The sequence below is a fragment of the Globicephala melas genome, chromosome 14 (assembly GCF_963455315.2).
Source record: "Globicephala melas chromosome 14, mGloMel1.2, whole genome shotgun sequence".
Classification (NCBI taxonomy): Eukaryota; Metazoa; Chordata; class Mammalia; order Artiodactyla; family Delphinidae; genus Globicephala; species Globicephala melas.
In genome coordinates, this window is record NC_083327.1 from 59,517,561 (window position 1) to 59,534,045 (window position 16,485).

The 16,485-nt window shown below is 35.9% G+C and overlaps 1 protein-coding gene across 12 annotated transcripts in view; it reads left to right on the forward strand.

Moving 5' to 3' along the window:
* The window catches only part of EYA4 (EYA transcriptional coactivator and phosphatase 4), a 261,461-nt gene that overhangs the window by 239,907 nt on the left and 5,069 nt on the right, over window positions 1–16,485 (forward strand). For 7 of the 12 annotated variants that reach the window (XM_060283691.2, XM_060283696.2, XM_060283697.2 and 4 more), the window contains 5 exons: window positions 5,301–5,359; window positions 5,467–5,627; window positions 8,500–8,614; window positions 12,621–12,742; window positions 14,785–14,885. In XM_060283691.2, the coding sequence (XP_060139674.1) occupies window positions 5,301–5,359; window positions 5,467–5,627; window positions 8,500–8,614; window positions 12,621–12,742; window positions 14,785–14,885 (558 nt within the window). Of the gene's footprint in view, window positions 1–5,300; window positions 5,360–5,466; window positions 5,628–8,499; window positions 8,615–12,620; window positions 12,743–14,645; window positions 14,747–14,784; window positions 14,886–16,485 lie in introns of all 12 variants that reach the window. The other 5 variants (XM_060283692.2, XM_070043459.1, XM_060283694.2 and 2 more) reach the window with 1 other exon arrangement.

A 16,485-nucleotide genomic window follows, 5' to 3' on the forward strand; every position in this document is an offset into this window, starting at 1 on the left:
TTGTGTTAGTTTCAGGTGTACACCAAGGTGGTCAGTTATAATCTTTTTTAGATTCTTTTCCATATAGGTCATTACAGAGTATTGAGTAGAGTTCCCTGTGCTATACAGCAGGTTCTTATTAGTTATCTATTTTATACATAGTAGTGTGTATATGTCAGTCCCAATCTCCCAGTTTATCCCTCCCCGCCCTTATCCTCTGGTAACCGTAAGTTTGTTCTCTACATCCGTGAATCTACTTCTGTTTTGTAAATATAGATAATCTGAAACCTAATTCTAGACATTATCATTCCCTATTTCTTCCCCTTCTGGATAAAACCGTGCAAGAGCTATTTACATAGCACTTCTGACTGGTTTGATTGCACTTATTTTCTCTTTTTTCCTTAATTCATCTTTCCATTTCCAACCTCAAATGAAGAGAAAGCAAAAACAACAAACTAAAAGAACCCAAGAAAAAATAGCCTCAGGATAGCTAAATAAGTACTGTAATAAGGTATATAATAGGAGTGCTAACGATCTGAGTTATTAGGCATTCAGATGATAAAATCTGAAATAACCGAGTAACTTGGGCACTGGACAGAAGTTTCTCTCTGTCAAGAACAACTATGCTGAAATAGATTTCTCTTTCTTTTTTTAAATGACCCATTCCAATTGATTTTTTATCCCATGATTTCACAATGAAATTAAAGTGTTTATCTATAATCACATTATGAGTGAAGATGGGGATTATTATTACTGAATCTGCTCCTTGTGTTTGACATTTTATATTGGGCTTTCCATTAATTAATTAACAAACTTTTGGAATAAATATGTTTATCACATTATTGTTGTAGAGAAGAAACTGTAGGGCTCACCAGCATAAAAATCATGTCTAAGGCTACCTGCTAACTGATAGAACTGGAATTTGAAACTCTGGAGTTTGTCTGTCTCCAGAACACATACCCTGTCCCCATACTATGCTGAAATTAACAGACGTGTGCAAGGAAAGTAAGCCAAGTTAGTGCTTTGAATAAGTTTTTTTTTCAATTGACAAGGTCTTAAACCCAGTTTTAGTTACATCTGAGGCATGAGTAAAAGATGTGTTGTTCAGTATATCCCATAAACATATGTGTTGGAAACCTGTGTAATCGCATTTTCTTTCTTGTTCTCTCTGCAGTGAGTCACTGTTTTTACTGGATAATAAAATTTAAATTCTGTTTAAAGAGGTTTTATTTTTTTCTTCAAGAGACACTATGAAAGATCAGTATTCTTGGGCAAGTCTTCCAGTTTTAGATAATAAGAAGTAATAATCACCTCTCTAAAACCTGATTTAAATTAATCTTACTACTTATTACTGTCTACTGTATAGAATTATTTTATATATACACAATAATAGGAAACACACTTTAATCTTTTGGGAACTTGAATTTTTTATACATATATGGTGATAACTTTTTAGGTTGATTTTTCTGTTGGGTAAAATGGACGAGTCTCATTCTAAAAAGAATTCTAAGATTATTACTCCTCTCAAGCCTGTAAAACACACAAAAAAGAAGTTTGATATGGTTTTATCCAAGTTTTACAGTTTTATTTCATTTCATTTATTATTTTTACTAGAAATAAATGAAATAAATGACTCTAGGTTCTTAGTGGCACATTAGAAGCCAGATGGAATAAATTTACCATCCAACTTCTAACAGAACACTAAAGTGAGAACATATGATGAATTTGAATATAACTTTATATTGATGATGATGAATTTGAATATACCTTTAGCAAGTTTGACGTGAATATTGGCATATCAGAAACATGTGGTCAGCTATGGTGCTTTAAGAATTTTTATTTTGGATTTGATACTATATAAAATATATCTTTCAAATACCCAACAGGATCTCAGGTAGAAATAGTAACTGAGAAAATATTGGTATTGACTTTCTCGTCTATGTTTATAGCTTTTTAGTTGTGCTTTAGAATGTGATAAAAATTCCATTTTACTCAAACACTAAAACTTAGTATCCAACAATAATGTACTAGATCAATGAAATGATTTGGTCTCTGCATAGAAGCTGAGTTCTCAGATGTGCACATACCCATGTGCACACACATCCAGGTGCCCAAGGAAACTCAGAGGTTTATAACTAACTTAGGTGAGATAAACAAACAGTAAAACGAATAAAATCTAAACAATAGCTTTCAAGATCATTCAGTACAGTTACATACATATCCACTATACTTCTGTATCTGATTTTGAAGCTTTACTTTCTCCCAGTTTTTTATTTCAGTAAACCTCTTATAAGCAAAGATTGTCATGAGCTTCGTAACTGGTATTAAGCTATGTCTGCTTCTACTGACAAAGAGAATTCCTCAGGAGAATAACTTCATCATTAGCCTATTATGTGATTTCCCCTTGTGTATTTAATCTCTCAGGGTTCCTTTTCTTAACCTAAAAATCTAATTTGAGACTCAAATCCTTCAATAGATACTGCAACATATGTAGTAGCAGCTGCTCACACATAATTCCTTAAAAGATACAAATTTAAATCCTCTTAATAGATACTTCACTACATCCTGTCCAACTGCAGAGAAGGCAAATGCTCACACCACTGTCCCTAAGAAGTGAATACTCTCTGTTTAAATAAAATATTATTTCAGTTAAAATAACTTCCAGAAGAGAAGGCACCAGGGAGTTTGGGCTAACAAAAGTGAGAGAAGACTGCTGTGGATTATAACTGATACAGATCAGTGACAACTTTGCGGTCACCTTATAAGACAAAATTAAAGAATTTATGATTAGTGCCAGAATTATTCCAAATGTTTGAGTTCTTTCACTGAAGTTTGTTAAAGCCAAAGCATGACACTGTTTTTACTATTTTGTGTTTTGTCAAAATGTTTCTTATAAAGTTCCTCTGAGTGAACACTAATTGAAGAACAATTATTTAGATTTTTCTAAAAATGTAAGTGATTGAAGTTCAGGTTTCTTTCACTGGACTGTAATCCTTGGGCAATGGTCCAGAGTCAACAAGCATAGTTAACTAGGCATAAATTTAAAGAGAAGTTCCATTTGGAAAAACCTCAAATATAACTTCAAATATGGAACTCACGGTCCAATAAGTTTGATATACTGATGTCCTCAGGAGTAAAAAGTAAATTTGGGGGCAAAATGTACAAATTAATCATATGAGTTAATACTTGAAATGTCAGAGGAATTTCTATAAAAATTAGATGGGAGGATATTAAATATAGAAATGACTTGTAATTCATAAGATCCCCCTTTTTTAATATCATTAGTTTATTATAAAATTATGGAAATTGTTTACATGATAAAAGATTTCAGAACCTCAGTGGAATCAGCAGCTTCGCATGATTCTGTTTCAATAGTGGTTTAATTTGGTCTTCATCCTTATCAAGATCGTCACCAACTCAAGAAATAATCCTTGTCTTCGAGAACTACTTTGCTGCCTCAGTATTCTGGAAGAACTTTTATTTTCAACTTTCATACTAACTAGTTAAATCTCTTCACCCTTTCCTTTAGAACCCAATCCAAGAGCTACTACGGTTGCCTGCAGTACTTTTCCCTGAGAATTTTCTGGAAGCATGATACCTTCTTTGGTTAAAGTTTGGGCTGTGCTCCTTTCAACAAACACTCAGTCAAAATGGGGAAGAACCTCTCTAAATGCCTCTCCTGTAGCCTCAGCCCGTACTCTGTTCTCTTGCCTTCCCCTCCAATCTTAATATAAATATCTTCTTACAGTCCTTACCATCTAGAATATTGTTATTTTTATCACCTAACTTTATGTTAGAAAATTTAAATGATTGTGGTAATTCTGTCATAAACTACATTTGTTTAGAGTTCTGCCATTCATTCAAACAAATAAGTGTTGAGTGATTACTTCTTGCCAGAGAGTGCCTTAAGTGTGGGTATAGCATATCTGGGAGACCCAAACACCCCCCTCAGGGAGCTTCCAGTCAGATGAACTTTTTGAGGCCCTTCCTTACTTACGAATATATTTATTCAAAAATTACTAAACCTATAATTTATGTACATAATATGAACCTTTAAAATTAGTTTACCTGGATTTTCAAGTTATGTACTAAAATTGTATTGATTGAGCTACTCACTAAGTTTTATATTTTAAAAGAAACCTGAGCCAACTAATTTATCCTCAGACTGCAACAAGATCTAATATACTCAGTGTGGAAAGCTAGAGATAAAATATTAAATATTTCACCATCAGATACTTCCAAGTCCTATAATGATTATAAATAGTAGCTGAAAAGTCTTTAGTATGGCATCTTATTTTCAAATTTAATGATTTTTCAGAATTGATTTTGAATGATGAACACTTAATATATATAATCAGACTCTGTGAGTTTGACTGTAATTATCTGAGGGGAAAAAATGAGGCCCAAAGGGCTAAACCATATTTACTCTGAGGTTAGTAAACTAGTTATTGAAACGCCCTACCGAAATTCCACCTTCACATCATGTACTATTTCACTGGAACTATGCCGATTATTTGAAGATAGAAAAGGACTCTTAGAACAGCAAAGAAGAAATGAATTCTTTTCTAGAAAAGTTACCATTTGTTCTGAGTACACTATACCTTAGGTCAAGTATGTGGGTGTATGTACCTAAAGTTTATTTTCCTTTGAATTTGTAGCACATTGGAGTTGGTAAATCTTCATTACTCCCTTTTACTTTCAGTATTCTTTTCAGTTGAAAGACTTAAAACAACCACAAAAAGTGTCAGCTTCTATAGTTATTAGCTTTTTGCTGGTTGAAAGACCAGGACTTTTAAAACAACATTAGCATGATTCTTTTCATGGTGTCACTGGCCCAGCAAAAAGGAAGTCATAGAAATTTAACAGAACACCATAATCATCAAGCCCCTCTGTTGCTGCTCCAAAGATAATAAATAATAGTAACCACTGAGGTGTTCAGCCCAAACAAGTTTTGAGTATCTTCAGATTAGCTTTGCTTTCATACTTAAGTATGCTTAACGGAAATGGCCGAAAGTGATCACCAGTGATTATTGTAAAGATTCAAGAGAATTCCTTATCAATAATTTTAAGATTAACATTATTTTTGTATTTGCTCTGAAGAAACTCACATGCCATATGTTTTCAGGCCCCTTTTAAGGTCCTCTTCTGGATTTAGATCTTACAGAGTAGAAACGGTGCCATTTCCCAGCATGAGAGGGCGGGATGGGTGGGCAAATGCTGCCCTCTTCTGGCCATGGGCTGAGCAGGTGGAAAGATGGAAAAAGCTTCAAACATGGTGACAAGCATCCTTTGAAAAACGACTCTTCCAATGTTTTTAACAGGAGTGTGATCAAGTTCACATAGATGATGTTTCCTCTGATGATAATGGGCAAGACTTAAGGTAAGCCATGCCTTTCAGTATGCTCTTTCCTACAGAAATTCAGCTGTGAAGTTTTGCACATGTAATTATTTCTTTTATTTCTTTTTAATGTATTTTGGGTGTTGCAGTACCTACAGTTTTGCAACTGATGGCTTCCATGCAGCTGCAAGTAGTGCAAACCTTTGTTTGCCAACAGGTGTAAGAGGAGGGGTTGACTGGATGAGGAAGTTGGCTTTTCGTTACAGAAGAGTAAAAGAATTATACAACACCTACAAGAACAATGTGGGAGGTATGTGTGGCTTTTACAATTTAATAAAGGTACTGCAGATAGAGGTACAATTTAAACTGTAGTTTCAAGTTTCATATTAGGGACTATCCTTCTGTAAGATAAATTACCAAGAGCTCATGCTGGACGACAGTGAGCCAGAAATTTTAATTTCTTAGAGTTAGTGGGGGAAAAAAAATCTAACTGCAAAATAAAACGTGCAGCACTGTCAAAGGAATTGGGAATTCTTTGTGCCCAGATGTTTGGTCAAGATTAATTGCAGGGCAGAAATAGAGACACAGATGTAGAGAACAAACGTATGGACACCAGGGGGGGAAAGCAGGGCGGGGGGGATGAATTGGGAGATTGGGATTGACATGTATGCACTGATGTGTATAAAATGGATAACTAATAAGAACCTGCTGTATAAAAAAATAAATTAAATTTTTAAAAAAAGATTAATAGCAGGACATTTATTTTGCCCTTCCTCAGCTGGGACGCTCTCAGTGAAAACCAGACAAAGGAACTGATACAGGCTGTGGAAAGAAGATCTGTCTAAACATAAGAGCCCTAGTCAGTGAAGCAGAGTTGTTAGCAATCATTACCTTTCTGGAATGCTATCAAAAATAAATGCAAACTGTGCTTTATGTCATTTTGAAGACTTCAACAAGTTAACTTTATCCTGTCAAAAACTGCATATTATCTGACAGTATATCTTTGCCATGTATAGTGTTAACTATATCATGGTTTTTATAAATTCAAATACTCTGTAGGTAGTATCTAAACCATTTTGTACTCATTCATATATTACAGGTGATATCAAAACCTGTGAAATCAAAACTTAGATCCTGGATGTGCTTCTTGGCACAATAAACCTTGATCGTCTTTATTATTAGGATCAGTTTTAGGGCAACAAGATCGTAGGATTAGTTATGAGGTCACTTAACATTCTTCTCTCAGGGCTTTTTGTTTGTTTCTCTTTTTAAAGAAAAGAGGGATGGTTGAGGAGTATAAACCAGAATCTAAAATTGAAATAAGACAGCTAAATATATATTTTGCATGCTATACATGTGTATATTTACATATATGTCATAGAATACAATATAGTAAATAAAGTTTTCATCTATAAGGTATATACTACACCATACACATCTTAAGGTTGGCTGTGTGTCTATTGGCCTTGTATCCCAGTGCCTAGCTAGCTTGAAGCACATAATAGATGCTCAATAGATGTTCAGTAACTACAAGAGAACCAAAACATGTAGAACCATAGACAGTAATAATGTTAGAACCAAACCGGAGCTTAGATATGGAAGATCTTTATTTCCAAATGAGAAATAGTCTCCTGCAGGCTACTAACCTGCCCATGCGTTTAGGCAGGCAACTTAGGTTTCCTAGTTCACTCTAACACTCTATACAAGACACTTCTGTAAAATCAGATAAATAGGTATTCTATTTAAAAGCAGTTGAGGGTAATAACTTTAACTTTAAGATAAATATCCCTTTGGGGAATCTGAATTAATTTTTATCATTCAGGCATGTCATTATTTCCCTCTTAAAGGGTATTATTAAAATTATTTTAAAATTAACAAGATTACTAGTAAATAATCGTATAGCTTAAAAAGTTTAAACAATGAGATATTAATCCATTTTTTGTGATATGTTAACATCTCTTTATTGAAATAATGACAAATGAGGCTCAGTAGAAACTATAAATTTTGGTTTAAAAATTTGTCCACCAAGGACTCTCCTGGTGGCGTAGTGGTTAAGAATCCGCCTGCCAATGTAGGGGACATGGTTTCGAGCCCTGGTCTGGGAAGATCCCACATGCCATGGAGCAACTAAGCCCGTGCGCCACAAGTACTGAGCCTACAATCTAGAGCCCGCAAGTCACAACTACTGAAGCTCGCATGCCACAACTACTGAATCCCGCGTGCCACAACTACTGAAGCCCTCGCTCCTAGATCCCATGCTCCACAGCAAGAGAAGTCACCGCAATGAGAAGCCTGTTCACCACAATAAACAGTAGCCCCCACTCGCCACAACTAGAGAAAAGCCCGTGCACAGCAACGAAGACCCAACAGAGCCAAAAATTAATTTATTTTTTTAAAAAAAGTTATCCGCCTATAAATGAACTCTTAATATTCTGAAATATGATTTAACTAAGGAACTTTATTTTTTAATAGATTTACATGATCTTGTTTCCTCATGAAAGCAACAGGTTTTTCAGTAAAATTAGTATGCCTACTTCTTTTCTTATCCTAACATCAATGTAGTTTTCAACCATCGTCTATAGCTATATCATAGGCTTCAGGATTTTAAACAAAATTCTTAATTCCTTTGTACAAAACAACGTATTTCTGACAGCTTTAGCACTAGTATTAGAAACAAATTCTAGAAAACTCTATAGCTGTATGCGATAATGTCATTATTACTGTTTCCAAGTGGTAATGGTTGTGATTATTAAGAAACTAAACATTTTCAGACAACCAAAATATTTGAGGTTTGTATCCCTAGGCTGGTAGACCCCTACTTCTTCTCCAGACCTATCCTGTCAGTCTTCTGGAGTAGTTGTCAAAGCTCCTCAGGTGATTGGCATCCACCATGCCGGATTCTAGGATCAGTGAGGGCAGAGACTGGGACCCACTCTTTCACTGTTATATCCCTAATTTTTAGCCCAGAATGTGATGTGCAGAAGTTGTTCAATAAATGTTTGTGGAATGAATGAATCAGTGGATAATCAATTCTGAAATGGAAGATCAGGGTTGATATCAATCTCTCTCTTTTTGATATAGGTGGGAATAAAAATCATCTGGAGCAGACAGAAGGAAGACCAAACTAGGCATCCCAGAAAAATGTTCATCTCTTGACACTGCCCTACTTTTCTGTGTTGCAGGACTTCTTGGCCCTGCCAAGAGAGATGCGTGGCTGCAGTTGAGGGCTGAGATTGAAGGTCTGACGGACTCCTGGCTAACAAATGCACTTAAATCTTTATCAATTATTAGTACTAGGTAAGCGGTATTGTTGCAGTTTCTATATTTATTGTATTGAAGATGTAGTTCTAATAGCATAGCATATATCAAAATGTTTTAATTCCCAGATTTGTTTTAGAGTTTGAAGGGACCTAAAATTCACTGTGTGTGTGTGTGTGTATGTCTGTGTGTGTGTGTGTCTGTGTGTGTGTGTGTCTGTGTGTGTGTGTGTGTGGTGTGTGTCTGTGTGTGTGTCTGTGTGTGTGTGTGTGTGTGTGTGTGTGTGTTTTGGGATGGAGGATGGGGGTTGCTGCTTCTCAGAATAACTGGGAGATCCATCTCTTTACCGTTCTCTCCTCATGACCCCTGATAAACCCCATGGGAATGTCATTTGACTTTCAAATTTAGAAAAAGCACTCTGTTGGTGACAAAGTACAGAAGATGATGGCAAAAAACACAATACTGTTTATACAATAAGTGCATGTTTTTAAGTCTTTTATGCCATTATAGAGAATATACGTAATTTGAACACATCAAAAAAAAGCAAGAGAAAGCTCCTGAAAAACTTGTAACCTTTGTGTTGTTTAGTTCAAACGGTGAAATGCTGACTTGTTAGTGTAGATAATAGAACTGAATTGACATAACTAGTTGTGTACCATGTGCCATAAATGCTAATTAATAATATAAATCCGGAACATGATAGCTAGTAGGGTGGGAATGAATCTTTGTTCTATCCTATTCCTTAGTTTTATTTCTGTGTTGGATGAATAAATAAAATCATGCTTAGCAAATGTGTAGGTAACACAAAATTCAGAGAAGAGCTAATATTTGGACTGATTGAATCAAGATACAGAGAAACCTTAGCAGGGTAAAAGGAGAGTCTAATCAGAACATGGAAGTAAACGAGTGTGTCCCAAATCCCTCACGTGGCTTTTAACCACGTGGCATGACAAGCCACTGCATTTATAGCAGAGTCTCTAAATGGAGAGGGGAGGGGGCCGTAGATTCCTGGGTCAGGCTGGGGAAGCAGAACAGAGTACTTTGCTCAGTTCTGGGCACCTCATTCCAGCAGGGGCTGTGACATATTTGTAGCATCTTGTGTCCAGCAAAGTGGCCAGAAGAGTTTAGGCTGTGGAAACTACAGAAAAGGAACAGTCAGAGGGAGGAACCGAGGAGTTTAATCTGAAGAAGAGCCGTGTATGGAACAAGGTTACCAATTTCAACTACTTGAGATGCTGGGCTGGAAATAAATTACATTTCTCTCTGCATCTATGAAGGAGAGAGTTGGTCCCGACGAGTAGGAAGCCGGGGAAGGGAGGTTCTGGCTCCATGTGGGAAGAATTGTCTGACAATTAAAGCTGTTTTAAAATGGGACTTGCTGCCTTGTGAGCTCTGTGCAGTCACAGAGACATGGAGACCAAAGGGCAAGGAGGCTGGGATGTGAGGACAACAGCCCCTAAAATCGTGTGTAAAATGTAGAAGGTGCTTTCATTATTTTTAAAGAGGTCTCCTAGATAGTTAAACACCAAAAGGTATTACATTACATTGTATGTGTTACATTATTACATTATCTATGTGTAGCCATTGTATATTATATATAGATTATTATTAAACACACGGGTATGTGATATAACCAACTAACTAAATAAATAAATGTATGACAAGGAAATGAAGGGGAATAAATCATTATACATTGAAGTTTTAAGTACCATGAAAGTTGCCAAGTTATCCACATCTGTTACCTTATTGGTAAATTTCACAAACTCTGTCAGAAAAGCAGATGTTTACACCAAACACTGCTGAATTATATATCAGAGCCTGTAGCAAAGTGTGTACCCTGTGACTGTAATTCCTCTTCTAGGAATGTAGTCAAAGGACATAATCATATGCATAGGAAAAGTTTATATGTAAGATAGCATTGTTTATGATACTGAGAAATCAAAACCATCTAAGTGACTAAGCTTAACTTTAAAAAATGGTGGTGCAGCCACAAGATAGAGTAGTTTGCATACATTATGTTTTGTTGGAGGGGGAGAATGATGGACAATATGACATATATAAGTAGGCTCATGATAAAAACAAATGAAAAGAGTAAGATGTAAGATTACACATACAGTATGATCCTAATGGGAAAACAACCTACATGCAAACTGAAAATCTGAAAATAAATGCACAAAATGGGGACAGCAGTTATCATCTCTGGATGGTTAAATAATTGGTGCTTTTCATTTTCTTCTTTATATTCATCTTCATTTTACAAGTCTATATATGCAATTTATAAATGTATGCAATGTTTGTAATTGAAAATTACAATGCATTATAAATTGCATATAAATATATGCAATGTTTGTAATTTATTTATTAGATTTCAGAACCAAATTTAAAAAGCCCGTGCTATCTTTTATTCCACCGTGTTTTCATTCTGTAACACTCATCTATATATGACATTGAATAACATCTTATTTTGATGAAGTATGATGTAGAAACTTGTGTCACAATACAGTAATGTGTTTGTGTATTATTCTTAGTAGTCTGCCATTATTTGGGGAAGTTTTGTCTGATCAAAGGCAAGTCACTTTCTAGCTTTTTATTTTTTTATTAGTAAAATTTAATATTGTATTCATGATACTTATTAAACTTCTACCTCTAGAAGTCTTTGTTTCTTTGTCCCATATAAATTGATAACCTCATCATTTGGTCTATGGAGATAATTTAGAAATGAAAATGTTTTAAAAGGCTATCATTATAAAGGTTTTATAATTGTTTTTAAATAAATTGTAGTCTTCTTTACACATGATATGTCTAAAGAATATAAAGCATAATATGAAGAGTACTGGGGGCTAAACATACACATACCTATAAGAATTTAGCACTCAACTTGTCCTTCTAAGTTGCCCTTGAGACCAGTTTTCTGAAAATCAGTCTGCAGAATTCTAGAGAATATTGTATCAGCCCTTACAAATATGTATTAAAGGCTCATGATACAAAATATCTAGTAGAGAAAGGTGCATAGCTATATGCCTTCTGATTCCCAGTTTCAGGTGTGTGGTTTGAGCCCCTCCAGGTGGGACAGCTCAATTTCCCTGTAATCCAGAAGGAAGGACCACAGTCCATTCTTTTCCCTGACTCAGGCTAACAGTCTCCCCTCTCTTGGTGTTTCCTTTATCTCACCTTCCCGGCTGCACCCTCACCCCCCATCCTGTCTACTGTGAAAGAAACAGATGTAAGTTGCAGAGTGGAAGATTCTCACTCTCAAAGGGTAAGGCCTTAGTAGATGGATTAAAACAAGGCCCATTAAATGCAGTTTGCCCTTGGTTGTTAGAAGGAGATTCAGGAACTCAATCCCTTCCGTTCTAAATAAGAATCCTCTCTATTTTTACTTCTTCAGGATGCACCATTTGTCAGTACCTTGATTGGGACTTTCTGGGCTGTTTCTTGCACAAAATCTAAAAACTCCTCTTACACATCCCATCCCCTCCTCCCTTCCTGTGTCCTCTACTTTCCCAGGCTCTGAAAACTCTGGGACATGGAGTCCTATCACCCTAAAAACTACCTTACCTGCCTCAAATAACAAAGCCCCTTGTGACTCTTTGTATATGTGCAAATTTTATGAAAACTGCTGATGTGCATACTTGTAAAACTCAGAGGTAAGCCATGCCCCCTTTAGTAATCTTTCCATGATTGCCGCTGGCTGAGGTAGGTATCCTGTGAGGTTCCACAGGGGCCTGAGGAGATCTTGTTTATAGAACACATTTTTTTATTCGCAGGGGTCTATTTACTTGTCTCCCTCCCTGTCTAGCTTGTGATCTGGGTAGGAGGGAAAACTTATTTTCCTTCACTTCCTTCATTTTGGGATGTATTTCTGGCATCTGGCATTGCGCCTACCAGGTGATAGGTACCGTAAACAACTGTTGAATATTGAAAGGGTAGGTTATCAGGGACTGTTCATTATAGAATTGAAAGACTGCAGGATAATTTAAAATTTGTACTGTTAGATATTATCTAGTATTAGAAAACAAAAATGCCTGTTTCCTCCTCATCTTAGGAGTAACTGCGTAAATGTCTTGGTAACAACAACCCAGCTGATCCCAGCACTTGCGAAGGTTCTACTCTATAGTTTAGGAGGTGCTTTTCCCATTGAGAATATTTACAGTGCAACTAAAATAGGTAAGAAAATTATTTCTAACTCCGTGTGAAATACGTTCGTATCTGTGTTTTGGGGGATTTTCTTAATGTGTGTCTCCATATGATTCCCTCTTTCATCAATTTTGCTATAAGAATATCAAGCAAATTTGAATAGAGCTCAAATAGCAAAGTCCCCTGCAACTCTTTGAGCATGTGCAAACTTTATGAAAACTGTTGCCTATGAAATTCTGAACTCGGTATCTGGATAGCTCTGACTCTTTATATATACATATACATTTATATTATATTTATATTTCATTATGGCACATGTTATCTAAATAATATACAGTACCTTTAGCCATAGTATTTAATATTTTACCTAACATGGTATATGGTATTACATCCTTGCATATGCAATAATCTAGATCTAAGATAAAAGTACTGTTTTGGCATTATAAGGGAGTGTCAGATGGATTGAACTAGTAACCTTAATTCCAGGGAAAAAAAAATTTCGTGAATCAGAAAACATAATTGGAGCATTCATAACATATGAATGGCTGGAAATCCACATTTCCAGAAACGTTCAGTAGCAATCAAAGAACTACAGCCTTGTTTATTTAGATCATAGCTATCTATGGAGACATCTTTGACTTTAAGTACCTTTCACAGGCTCTAAGACTTCTAAGAAACTTTCAAAAACAAAAGCTCATCAACTTCTGCCATCTTGAAAGAGTTAAAAGAAAACAACTCATGTATTCTGTTGTCTGTCAAGGAAATGCCTGGGGAAATAGATGGGTTGCACAATGTGCCCTGAAGGTCAACAAACAGGCTCTGGCGGCTTGACAAAGAGTTCCGAATCCTAAAATCCCCTACCAGAAATAACCTGCCCTGGGCCTTGCAGAGTTCTGATATTGGCACAGGCAAAAAGAGCCCCCAGCTACAGCTGTTTGGGGAGTATAGTTAAAGAGAGGCAAGCTTTCCTAAAGTAAATTCCTCATTGTCCTAAGCACTGCCATTCAGAGCCCTGGTACCAATCCCATTCATTTTTTATATAAGTGTATTTATGCTAGCAGGATTAATACATCGAACCCGATTTTGCTTTTTGACAAATCAAGTAGTTTTACACAAGCATAAACATTTCCTCTAGTAAGGACAACATTCTTTCTTATTGGCCAAATTGTTCCTTATCTTTAATCTGAAAAAAAAATCATTTTTATTTTTCCCTTTAAGCTAGTATTTTTTGGAGTTCTGAACTATCAGAGTAAGAAAAAGTGAAAAAGAAGCCATGACTGAATGAACATGCTGGGAATGAAATTCAGAGAATAATGCCAATGTTGTAAAAACAAAGAACATGTAAAAATTCTGTGGTGTTATTCCCATAGTGCGATCAGAGGATACTAGTGTCACCAGTGCTGTGGTCCAAGCAAACAGCACCCTTAGTACAATTAATCTGAGCAGACTAGCTCCCAGCCACTTGAAGAAAGGAATTGTTTATCAAGATAAATCCATATCTTAGTATTTCCTCTTTCGTTCTAGGTGAACCTTCAGTTTTTCACAGTAATAATTTTAGCTGACTTGTCTATACTAATTAAAACAAACTAGATAAAATGTAGAATTACACAAATAAATGTAAAAACTGATAGTTGCTTGTAAAGTTGTTCCTATAGCCTTTTAATGGACTGAAAGATATAAAAGAGATATAAGTTTTTTTTCCGATTAGATACTTAGCCCTACTGACTTTTTTTGGAGTGTGAAATACATTCATTTAATAATCTGTCTTAAGTAAAGACTTAGAGTATTCAACCATATTTGTTGATTTCATAAACCCAGAGTTTGCAAGCAAGTTTAAGTGATTGATGTTCAAGAGAAAGTAACTTAACACTTTATGAATCTTTAGGTTAATGAATGCAATGGCTGGAAGAATAAGCAGTGCATTGTTTTTCAGGCAAGGAAAGCTGTTTTGAGCGTATAGTGTCCAGATTTGGCACTAACATAACTTATGTTGTGATTGGAGATGGCCGAGATGAGGAGCATGCCGCTAACCAGGTAACTTCACTCTGAACTTTATCTTGTTTATCTTCCAGGAAAAGAAAGTTGCTTTGAACGAATAATGCAAAGGTTTGGCAGAAAAGTAGTATATGTTGTAATTGGGGATGGTGTAGAAGAAGAACAGGCAGCAAAAAAGGTAACCTGTTTCAAACAATGTTGGTGTGATACTTCTAATGCAAGCTTTTTTGTTTGCATTCCTGTAGTTTGGCCCAATGGCAGCTTGACAAATGATTTAAATTTATAGATGCAAAGCAGTAAGAGCATGAGAAGGTCAGTACTTACATTCAAATAAACCATTTGGAGTCTAGCATTTTTTTTGCCTGAAACTTCATAGGAAATATAGGAACATTTAGTTACATTTATTTGTGTGTGTGCTTATGTGTGTGTGTGTGTGTGTGTGTGTGTGTAATACACACAGATATAAGAAAGATGGGGGAAAAAAAAACATTTTTGAGCACATGAAGTTCAACAAGATTAAAGACGCTTAACGAGCTCCATAGAAAGCCATGTGAGTGGCTCAGTTCTTACCCTTTTCCCATCCATCCTCTATGCCATATGGTCCTTGCGAGTGCCTAGTAGTAATTGTGCCCCATGATGATAAAGCTGAGGGTAGCTTTAATAGATGAAGAAGAAAACTTACTAGAGAAGTTAATAAATGCTTTTGGAGTGGGATATATTATTCAAATCCTCTTGTGCCAACTTGTTATGGAGACTTAGAGGCAATGTCCCTTACATCTTCTAGAAGAGTGTTATTTGTTTTGGTGAGTCATTGGTACTTGATTGAAGCCAAGCAGCTGGCTTTGAATATATTCAGAAGATCTCATAGGCCCTAGGTATTTAAATCAGCCTTTTCATCTGGCCCATATTTCTGAAAAAATCAAGGCAATTAAAAAACCATTAACTGGTTGGTCCAGCATCAAAAGGAGAATGATATCAAGATTGGCCCCAGATACCAGACTATCGATCAACACAACATTGAGATCTACTGCTTCCTTCACTGATTGATAGCAGAATATCATCTAGCCAGGATTAAAGTGATATAACTGATAAAACAAAGCAAAATGATGAATAAGTATTGTTGAATAATGACATGTCAGCATATATTGTTTTACATAGAAAGAACATTGTCTTTATTATCCTGAGGAGATTTCACATAATCATCGGATAAAGCCTTCACTAAACACTTGCATGTGCTGGAGTGTTTATCTGATTTCTGTCCCCCCTCGCCCTCCCCCCGAAAAAAAACAACATAAACAGTTTCCTAGGAAAGTTTATAGTGATACTAGAAAGGTAAAAGATACGATTTATGTTTGTGGTCAATTCAAATCAAGCAAAATGGAGAAAAAGAAGGAGCTTCCACTTTAGAAGGTTTGGTGACGCGTTGGAAGCCATACTTGAAATATTCCATGCTTTTCCATAACATTAAGAGAGTTGTTTCAGACTCATCCTCCCACAGTGCCCCTCCGTCTTAATTAGCAGTGTCAGTGACCCAAGCTGACGACCACTTGAAATCCTTCCGGTTGCACACAGTTGAAATATCTTCTGGAGTTTGTCAGTGTCCCGAGTCCTTGTTGTTTCAATTTTTCATATTGGCACCATAATTACACACAACAAAGAGCAGTCAGTGCAGCCACCATAGCAAGCATTTTACATGTCTTTTAGCCTATGTGAAATTCACACACATCTAGGTCAGGACTAATCAAATTCGCTTTTCCAAACCAGAAATGGTATATGCC